General features: G+C 39.6%; 2 protein-coding genes across 2 annotated transcripts; both read left to right on the forward strand.

The window, feature by feature from the left end:
- The first annotated feature begins 601 nt into the window (after positions 1-601).
- Positions 602-2,697, forward strand: LOC139333701 (urokinase plasminogen activator surface receptor-like). Its single transcript, XM_070966314.1, has 5 exons — positions 602-676; positions 1,017-1,136; positions 1,221-1,367; positions 2,131-2,241; positions 2,373-2,697. The coding sequence occupies exons 1-5, from the start codon at positions 631-633 to the stop codon at positions 2,573-2,575; spliced, it is 627 nt and encodes a 208-aa protein (XP_070822415.1). The 5' UTR covers positions 602-630; the 3' UTR covers positions 2,576-2,697.
- A 3,649-nt stretch (positions 2,698-6,346) lies between these two features.
- On the forward strand, positions 6,347-8,795 carry LOC139333953 (uncharacterized). The gene is made up of 5 exons (XM_070966674.1): positions 6,347-6,518; positions 6,985-7,104; positions 7,189-7,335; positions 7,940-8,050; positions 8,182-8,795. The coding sequence occupies exons 1-5, from the start codon at positions 6,473-6,475 to the stop codon at positions 8,382-8,384; spliced, it is 627 nt and encodes a 208-aa protein (XP_070822775.1). The 5' UTR covers positions 6,347-6,472; the 3' UTR covers positions 8,385-8,795.
- The last annotated feature ends 893 nt before the right edge of the window (positions 8,796-9,688 follow it).

Below are 9,688 nucleotides of genomic sequence, written 5' to 3' on the forward strand. Positions count from 1 at the left end.
TTGCATTGAAGAATAGTATCGCTTTACATACACTTGCATTTACATATTGTGTGATTAGGACTCTGAACCAATCTGGCCCTGGTGAAGATTTCTATTGTATTATATTATTATATTGTATGTATATTTCTATTCAGAGCTTGCAGAGTTTTTTGTGTCAGGAACATTTTGTTAATGATGATGTGATGTGTGCGTGTGTGTGCTGCCATGTGCTTTTTTTATTGGAGCCTCCGTAATTTTGAATACTGTATCATTGACTGGTACAAACAGACGCTGTTTGTATTTGTGCTACATAATGGAGCAATTTCAACAACAACAAAATCCACTAGCATTTTGTTTAGGGGTCAGTAAAATTGAACTGGAGGCTGGTGCCAATAAAAGAAATTCTTAATATGTTTTTTTTCTCTGCAACACAATAAAGTGGAGTGATATTTAGAAGTTCAACATCCAATATAGCCTCTCAACATCTAGATCTGTCTATCTGAATTTGCAAGGTTTTTAGGTTTCACATTTTGTCACTATCAAAGGAGGAATGAAGGAGTGGCCTGAGGATGAAGACAACTCCCTCTCAGGAGAACTACTTATAGCTGTCACAGATCAAACTAAAACTCAGTTGTGTCCTGCCATCACAAAATGCATCTCGTTGTTCTGATCGTTGGGATTGTGCTTCTCCCTGAAGGCAAGTTCTTGTTCTGTCATCAGATTTTTTTTTTATCTTCAAGAAAAGAGGGATTGTATTTTTCAGCGATCACTGTTGTCGTTATAAAAGCTGTAGCCACAACTCATTTGGGATTTCATGTCAAATAACAATATGTCCACATGCGTCATATTAATTTGCTGTTGATAACTTTTACTTGTTGCTGCTGTTCCTTTTTGTATCCCACCTGCAGTTTGTGTGCAATGTTTTGGCCTCCTTTACATTCTGTTGCAGTTGAAAAAAGAAAAAGAAGAAAAGTCCTTGGTAGAACTGGCTCAGACAGTATAACTGTATATATCATCTGAGTTTTTTGTTTTATCAGCCTACCCCCTGAAATGTTATGAGTGTTTACCGGGAAGCTCGGGAACCTGCACAGACACAGAAAAAGAATGCCTTCCACTGGCTAATCAGTGTGGTGCACTGAGAATCGCTTCATATGCAGGTATGGTATTTTGTGGTGCATCGTTTTCATTGCAAAACAGTTTTTCATGGCATCCAGTTTACAAAGGTTGTTCTTTTGTTGCAGGTGATTCAAAACTTGCTGATGTCCACATGAAAACTTGTGTTATGGCTGACCAGTGTGTTGAGGGCTCAGTCAACTTTGGAATCGCCAGAACTGTACTTACCAGCAAGTGCTGCACCTCCGAGCTCTGCAATGCCCAACCTGCCCCTGGTAACTAACTTATATTGTCTGTTGGTGTTTAGATGCTTCTTTGCACAGAGAACTGTTTTTGTTGAATGTCAGCATCTAGTTGTATGAGCAAAAACAGTTCAGAATGGGAAAACTACTCTCATCCCATGACTGCCTTAAACATTAGTGTTGAATGCATTTCTTCATGTTTCATATGTCAGGGTAATGTAAAAAAAATAAAACATGTCTAATTTCACTGACTAAATGATACAATCCATTTTTCAACACACAGAAGTTGTATAATCATGTCCTCCAACATGTCGGCATTGTGAATGCAGGTATTATGGATTGATGATGGCAGACCTTATATCAGAACCTGAGACAACATGTTTGGAACAGATATTGTTCAAGAAGCAAGATTCAAATTCCAAGATGAGCCAGTATGAGGGAAATTCCTCTACCCTCCATCACCATCTGCTACAGCCAAGCTGAAGGGCAAAATACCTTCAACTGCCACAGTGATATTGCACATAGCAGCGTGTGTGTGTGTGTGTGTGTGTGTGTGTGTGTGTGTGTGTGTGTGTGTGTGTGTGTGTGTGTGTGTGTGTGTGTGTGCGTGTGCATGGGCACGTGCACGTGTCTGAGAGAGAGACAGAGACAGAGAATCTTGCTTTATTGCCTGCAGGCCATCATGTTGTCATGTATTAGCCTCATAAAAAGGCTCTGAAGAAGAAAAGAGCTTTGCAGTCACCCCTCCATCCTCCTACCTCCCCAGACAATGTGAACAATATATGTTCTGTTACAGAGCCCAGCAAATCCAGTCCCAATGGTAAAAGATGCTACCACTGTGATGGACAGCAGTGCTCTGCAACTCTAAATTGTGCCGGAAATGAGGACCACTGCATCTCAACAACAGGTAACACGCCTACAGCATTAAACATCTGACTCTGTTCCACATGTTTCCTCAGCTCAGAAGAATTTGTAGTGACTCCAGTATATGTATTACCACTTTAACCTCACACACTAACATCGTTTTCATTCTTTCAGTGACTGCAGGGGGTGCAAAGACAGTCATGAAAGGCTGTGCCTCCAAGTTGTTGTGCTCAAATACGCAAGATGCACAGATTAAAGCACTCATTGGGGAAGAAATTCACTGCTGCCAGGGTGACTTCTGCAACAGTGCCAGCAGCACAAGTGCTGGCCTCCTGCTCCTGGTGGCCCCACTGATCTCTTTGGTCATGTTCTCTTAAGTGGTGGAGATGGCAGCATCACTGCCCAGCTTTTCTTCCTACCTTTGCATGGCTTCATAGTGGCCACACCCATTTACTTATCCTTTCAACCAAAGAGCAAGGAAGTAGAATGTTTAGGAAGCAATGTATGAGAATATAATCTAGGTAAGCCCCTTGTCGGCTGCCTCATGCAGTATCTAACCTGTTTTTTCTTTTTTTTTTTGCCTCAAGATGATAGCAACTGGTTCGCATAAACTGTCAAAACAGCTGTCTAATTTTATTTTTATTTTTTTCTAAAGTGAAACAAGGACATTAATATGATGATATGTTGATGCACATTTTTGTTGAGTACTACTATTAACCTGGAATGTATACTGTGATATGACAGGTTAAAAAGCAAAATAAAAACATTTCTTGAAATTCTTCCAGAATGCATTTCTGAGTTTTCTTTGAGTTTTTTCATTCTTTCTGTCTCTTTTAAAGGATGAAAACACATAAGTGCAAATTGCACTTATTGTGTGTATGTACTGTGTATTTGTTAGTTGTGTATAACTGACAGGAAATGTGAAGGAAGAAGAGGGACATTCTGTGGGAAACAACAATGAGCGGTGTACCACCATCTAGTGGATGAATTATACATAACAGGCAGTTTATAAACTCTTCAAGACATTTTTAGAAAATTTTGCAGCTTACCACTTTGTTAGACAGTAGGAATAAAACAAGAACATATTTGGAAATGAGGTTTTTTTTTTTCCTGTGGATTCTTTGAATGAAGTTGAATACAACAGAACTGTTCATTTAAAGACTGAATGTGTTACTATACATTTTTTTTAAGATGGTCAGATTTAATTTCAAAAAGTTGAAAGGAAGTGAAGTTCTCCATTGCAAGATCCCATTGGTAACACACGCACATGGTTATTCCATGGTTTGTTTGAATGTGTGTATGCTTTGTTTTCAGTAGTGGACCTAAGCGCTCGTTCAATCAAGAGAGATGAATTAAGTTAAGATAACTGTTTAATATGACATGTGATAATTACATCTTCTCAGAAAGTCTTTGACACTTAGACTCCACAGGGAGATTTTGTAATCGAGGGGTATCGTCCCGAGACAAATCCCCCCAAAATAATTTGCATAAGCCCCCCGAAACCTCAGCCTAATTTCCCCCCAAGAATGCTTGCTTACCAAACAGCCCATGATTAAACCAAGGTGACATAATCTGCCATGAGATGAAACATAAGAAAGTGCCTAACAAAGAAAAAAAATGAGGTCAGTGATTTAAAATCCAACAATGCGCTGTGAATGAACAGACAGAAACAAAAGGTGCCCCAGGCTTAGCCAGCAATGGCTGGGGACAGAATGCCCAGCTTGCAAAGAATAGGTAGGCTTTAACGAGCAATGGCTAATGGTCAGAAGAAAGGCTGAAAAAATCATTATCTCCAATAAGTCATATTCTCCAGATGTAAGGAAACGGATGTTTGGTACAGACCCCAGCACAAAACATATCTTCTTCTTTTAAAGATTAGCCAAAAGTGGCTAATAGTATAGCTTTAGCCAGCAACGGTCAGCAGTAACCTGAGATGTCTGAGCTCAACAAGCATAGCTGGTGTACAGGAGTGACATGCATAGAAGAGAATGGGCATACCTAAAATTTCCACCTGGTGAGTATGCATGATATCACCCCACCAGTCACATTTCAGAAGCAGAGCGTTTTGCCTGCTGAACTTTGTTAACTCGCTCAGATCATGTATATGTAGCTATGATGTAGCAATTAGCAGAAGCGATTGGTCTGAGCAATTAACAGGATGCAATAATGACGTAGCAATTAGCAAAATGTGGTGACCATATAGCAATTGGCAGAATGCAATGATCAAGCAGTAGTTTGCAGGTCCAGTGACAATTTAGCAAAATGCAATCACAATGTACCTGTAAGCAGAATGTGGTGATGATGTAGCCAATAGCAGAACAGAATTCAACGCAGAGGCCAAGAATGGCTAAATATGAATAGCAATTAGCAAAATAGTGACGTACGCAGTGGGGTTTAGTATCTTGTCCAATGATACTTTGGCATGTGGACTGCTGAGGCCAGGGACTGAACCACCAACCTCCTGATTGGTGGACGACCACTCTACCTCCTGAGCCACAGCTGTTGCTGTTTTTTTCGATGTTTAGTGATAAGGTCAGCAATGATCTGAAATGATAGTACAACTGATATTACAACAACTGCATTGTTGTAGTACACAGTACACAAAATTATTCTTGTTTCATCAATGCAGAGAAGTAAATGTAGTACTGTGGTACTAAAGTATAAATGTAAATATTGCGCATTGGGCAAACAGTATTTCTACTGCAGAGTGAGACAGTGCTCAGTGCCTCAAATTGCAGAAATTATTGTATAATTCAGGAACATCTTGTTGATATCTGTGTGTGTGTGTGTGTGTGTGTGTGTGTGTGTGTGTGTGTGTGTGTGTGTGTGTGTGCATATGTGTGTTGACATATATTTATATGAACTGTTTCATTGGAGGCACAGTAATTTTTAGAATTTTGAGCATCGTGGAGTAGTGCATAGAAATACCGTTATATACTGGATCGGTGGTACATAACGGAGTGATTTCAACTAGTGCTGTCAGGCGATTAAAAAAATGTATCTAATTAATTACAGGATTTGTAATTAATTAATCGAATTAATCGCATTTTAATCTCATATCTGCTAAAGGTCCCCAAATAAAGAATTTGAATTCTAGGACATTACAATTCACTGACAGTCACATTACAGCTGGTGAATTCTTTTCATCACTGTAGTTCTCACTGTACGGTAGCTGGAAATTAGAGTCAGATGACGCTATCTGAAACGCCTCTTTTAGGCCCTCGTCTTCCACGATTGAAATCGGCCTGCAATCAGCAGCAACCCACTTTGCGATTGAGTTTGTCAGTTTTTCTGTCGTGGCTTTGCTCATTCGTTTTCCTAACTCAGCAAGTGTGGGTTGGCGGAGTGAGCTCACGGTAGCACTAGCGGCACTAGCAGCAACTACATGTTTACATGTAGCGTTTAAATGATAATTCAGGCTGGAGCTGCTACGGTGATAGGAAAATTCTTTTTTACACAAGGTACAAATCACTGCGTTCTTGTTAATAGTCCCGTCTTTGTTCTTTTTATAAATAAACTTGCCGTTCAAAGGTCCAAGTAGGCTCGCCTCGCTCTCCGGTGTCGCATCCACGTCTGTTGTCACCCTGCTTTTGACTAGTAGCGCAGGTAAGTGGCAGCCTACGGGTCACTCAAAGGGCCAAATTTAAAATGCTTGCGCATTGACTTGCCACTCATGATTACTTGCGTTAATTTTTATAGCGCGTTAATTTGCAGCGTAATTAATTAATCTAATTAACGCGTTAAACTGACAGCCCTAATTTCAACTAATATAAAAAACACTGATATTTAGACTGTAGCAGCTTTACAACCAATTAAGTCTCTCAGCCAGTCGAGTTGTCATTTTATCTAGAAAACAAATGACCGAAATTCAGCCACCACTTCTCACACAAAATGATCAGTAGCTTGGTTAAAATTGCCTAATAAGGGTGTGCATGCCATTCCACCATGCTTGGAAGTTGACACTTTCACTCCTGCATGAGTGGCAAAAATAGTCAGTATCTGCATTCGTGCAGTCACTTGATAAGTAAATTGAAAATGCTCCAAAAATGATAATAAGCTGCAATTGCCTGATATCACCCTGAGACTGCCAAATGTTAACGAGATGATCTTTCTATCAATATTTGCAATGTTGTTTTTTTTTAAGTTTCACATTTAATCACTATCAAAGGAGGAATGAAGGAGTGGTCTGAGGATGAAGATAACTCCCTCTCAGGAGAACTACTTATAGCTGTCACAGATCAAACTAAAACTCAGTTGTGTCCTGCCATCACAAAATGCGTCTCCTTGTTCTGATCTTTGGGATTGTGCTTCTCCCTGAAGGTAAGTTCTTGTTCTGTTATCTGATTTTTAACTGTTTAATCTTTAAAAAAAGAGGGATTGTATTTTTCAGCGATCACTGTTGTCATTATAAAAGCTGTAGCCACAGCTCATTTGGGATTTCATGTCAAATAACAGTATGTCCACATGCATCATGTTAATTTTCTGTTGATAACTTTTACTTGTCGCTGCTGTTTCTCTTTGTATCCTATCTGCAGTTTGTGTACAATGTTTTGGCCTCCTTTACATTCTGTTGTAGTTGAAAACAAGACAAACAAGACAAACCCCAAACATGGTAGAATTGCCTCAGACTGTATAACCCATTTTTGTCACTGTGCATATGATTAATCATGATAATGATTACAATCTTGATTCACGTACGCCAGAATCAGTGTGTTAAAATGATTTTGTCTACCACTTGTAGAAAAGGAAAGTTCATTTTTTAAAACTGAGTTTTTTGTTTTATCAGTCTACCCCCTGAAATGTCATGAGTGTTTATCGGGAAGCTTGGGAACCTGCACAGACACAGAAAAAGAATGCCCTTCAGCGTCTTATCAATGTGGTGCATGGAGAATCACTTCATATGCAGGTATGTTATTTTGTGGTGCATCATTTTCATTGTAAAACAGTTTTTCATGGCATCCAGTTTACAAAGGTTGTTCTTTTGTTGCAGGTGATTCAAAACTTGCTGATGTCCACAGGAAAACTTGCATTTTGGCTGACCAGTGTGTTGAGGGCTCACTCAACTTTGGAATGGCCAGAACTGTACTTACCAGCAATTGCTGCACCTCCGAGCTCTGCAACACCCAACCTGCCCCTGGTAACTAACTTATATTGTCTGTTGGTGTTTAGATGCTTCTTTGCACAGAGAGCTGTTTTTGTCTAATTTCACTGACTAAATGATACAATCCATTTTTCAACACACAGAAGTTGTATAATCATGTCCTCCAACATGTCGGCATTGTGAATGCAGGTATTATGGATTGATGATGGCAGACCTTATATCAGAACCTGAGACAACATGTTTGGAACAGATATTGTTCAGTGAAACTGCACTGCATATAGCAGTGTGTGTGTGGATGGGTGTGTGTGGGTCACTGTTTGTGTGTGCATGCGTGCGTATGCACGTGTTTGTGTGTGTTTATGAGGGAGAGAGAGAGAGAATCTCCAGGTTCCTGTTAATCTGTTTTTCGCATTCATTTTGCTGTATTTCAAAATCATCAAATTAGAATGAGACAAATGCCATAAATCTACATTTCGTATATCTGTTAATTTAATAGCAGTTATTTCAACTTATCTGTCAGCAGGGAAACAAAAAGTCAAAAAGTCCTTGAAAAAGGCTCTGAAGAAGAAAAGAGCTTTGCAGTCACCCCTCCGTCCTCCTACCTCCCCAAACAATGTGAACAATATATGTTCTGTTACAGAGCCCAGCAAATCCAGTCCCAATGGTAAAAGATGCTACCACTGCCATGGATTAAAGTGCACTGCAACTCTAAATTGTGCAGGGAATGAGGACTACTGCATCTCAGAAACAGGTAACACGCCTACAGCATTAAACATCTGACTCTGTTCCACATGTTTCCTCAGCTCAGAAGAATTTGTAGTGATTTTAGTAGATGTATTACCACTTTAACCTCACACACTAACATCGTTTTCATTCTTTCAGTGACTGCGGGGGGTGAAAAGACCATCAAGAAGGGCTGTGCCTCCAGGCAGATCTGCTTACATCCACAAAATCCAAATATCAAATCATTCATTCAAGGAGAAATTCGCTGCTGCCAGGGTGACTTCTGCAACAGCGCCAGCAGCACAAGTGCTGGCCTCCTGCTCCTGGTGGCCCCACTGATCTCTTTGGTCATGTTCTCTTAAGTGGTGGAGATGGCAGCAGCACTGCTCAGCTTTTCTTATCTACACCCAGCTTCATAGTGGTTACACCCCTTTACTTATCCTTTCAGCCACAGACCGAGGAAGCAGAAAGTTTAGCAAGTGATGTAGAGCAATATAATTCTGTGAAATTATGACTTTTCTTTGTCTGCTGCCTCATACAGTATCTAACCTGCTAATGTATTTTTTCTTTTCTTCTCTAAAGGTAATCCAAAGTTAATCTCAATTTAAAAATGTCAAAAACAGCTGTCTTTTTTCTGATGTGAATGTAAGCAGAATATAAAGATATACAACTTTAGTTCTATTATTAACCTGAAACCTATTTTAATTGGAATTATCAGAAATATTTTGACGTTACTGATGATAAGCAAAATAAATACATTTCTACTCAAGTGTATTTCTGTGCTTTCTTCGAGTGTTTTAAAACTTTCTTGGTCTGAGTTAAGCATCGAAAATGCAAGAATGTATTTCTGACATTTGTGTCATAAAAATATTGAGGATGCTCAGCTTTAAAGTCGGCACATGAGGTTTACAGTAAGTGCCAGCGTGTGTATGAAGCGTTGTGAATAAGATTCATGATGGGCAAACTGCTCATCTATTTGTGACAAGCCAGCAAATTGGGTTAGCGTGTCACTTCAGACCTGTGAACTGACACATTAATATATGATAAATACAGAAAGGGCATCCTGTAAATAAGTCTGTTACACCCTACAATCACACAACCTTCGGCTGGCTTTTGAAGAGCACTCGTGGAGCCTGCAAATAAGTATAAATTAGCAGCAAGACAGGATTTAAAGATACTGTAAGTTTTTTTTTAACCCTTTAGAGTTATTATTCTCCAAAGTTGTTGGATTCAACATCACAGACTCTTTTTGAGTTATGTTTGAAATGTCATGCAACGAGATGGCAGCACCGGTTATGCTTTTGACCTCATCCCCTCCAGCAGCCTTTAAAGTGATGGTGGGAGTCGTCTCCCACGTGCCCTGTGGTGTCCAGCTGTGTGGGACCTCACTGGTGATGTGATGTGATGTGTGTTTGTGTGTGTGTGTCACAGAACATGAGACAGTAACCACTGCACCAGCTTTCACTTCTGCTGGCATGTGAGTCATCACTGTTTTTTCTAGGGAAGCTGAGCATGTAAAAAAACAAAGCAGAGTGCTTTTTCAGTTCTAAAGCAAACAGGTGAACAGCTTGGTACCTTTAAAATAATAACAATAACATTTAAAAACAGTAAATACAAAGTTATTTTTGAATCTGTATGTGTCATTTCCATTCTCTGCTTGGAAACG

This window comes from Chaetodon trifascialis, chromosome 7, assembly GCF_039877785.1.
Source record: "Chaetodon trifascialis isolate fChaTrf1 chromosome 7, fChaTrf1.hap1, whole genome shotgun sequence".
NCBI lineage: Eukaryota > Metazoa > Chordata > Actinopteri > Chaetodontiformes > Chaetodontidae > Chaetodon > Chaetodon trifascialis.

What these genes read in the sequence shown, in the direction of transcription:
- LOC139333701 (XM_070966314.1), top strand. Translation starts at nt 631, where the DNA reads ATGCATCTCGTTGTTCTGATCGTTGGGATTGTGCTTCTCCCTGAAG. An exon ending in GATTGTGCTTCTCCCTGAAG is followed by an intron (nt 677 to 1,016) that starts GCAAGTTCTTGT and finishes TTGTTTTATCAG; the next exon opens with CCTACCCCCTGAAATGTTAT. An exon ending in CAATGCCCAACCTGCCCCTG is followed by an intron (nt 1,368 to 2,130) that starts GTAACTAACTTA and finishes GTTCTGTTACAG; the next exon opens with AGCCCAGCAAATCCAGTCCC.
- LOC139333953 (XM_070966674.1), top strand. Translation starts at nt 6,473, where the DNA reads ATGCGTCTCCTTGTTCTGATCTTTGGGATTGTGCTTCTCCCTGAAG. An exon ending in GAGAATCACTTCATATGCAG is followed by an intron (nt 7,105 to 7,188) that starts GTATGTTATTTT and finishes CTTTTGTTGCAG; the next exon opens with GTGATTCAAAACTTGCTGAT. An exon ending in CAACACCCAACCTGCCCCTG is followed by an intron (nt 7,336 to 7,939) that starts GTAACTAACTTA and finishes GTTCTGTTACAG; the next exon opens with AGCCCAGCAAATCCAGTCCC.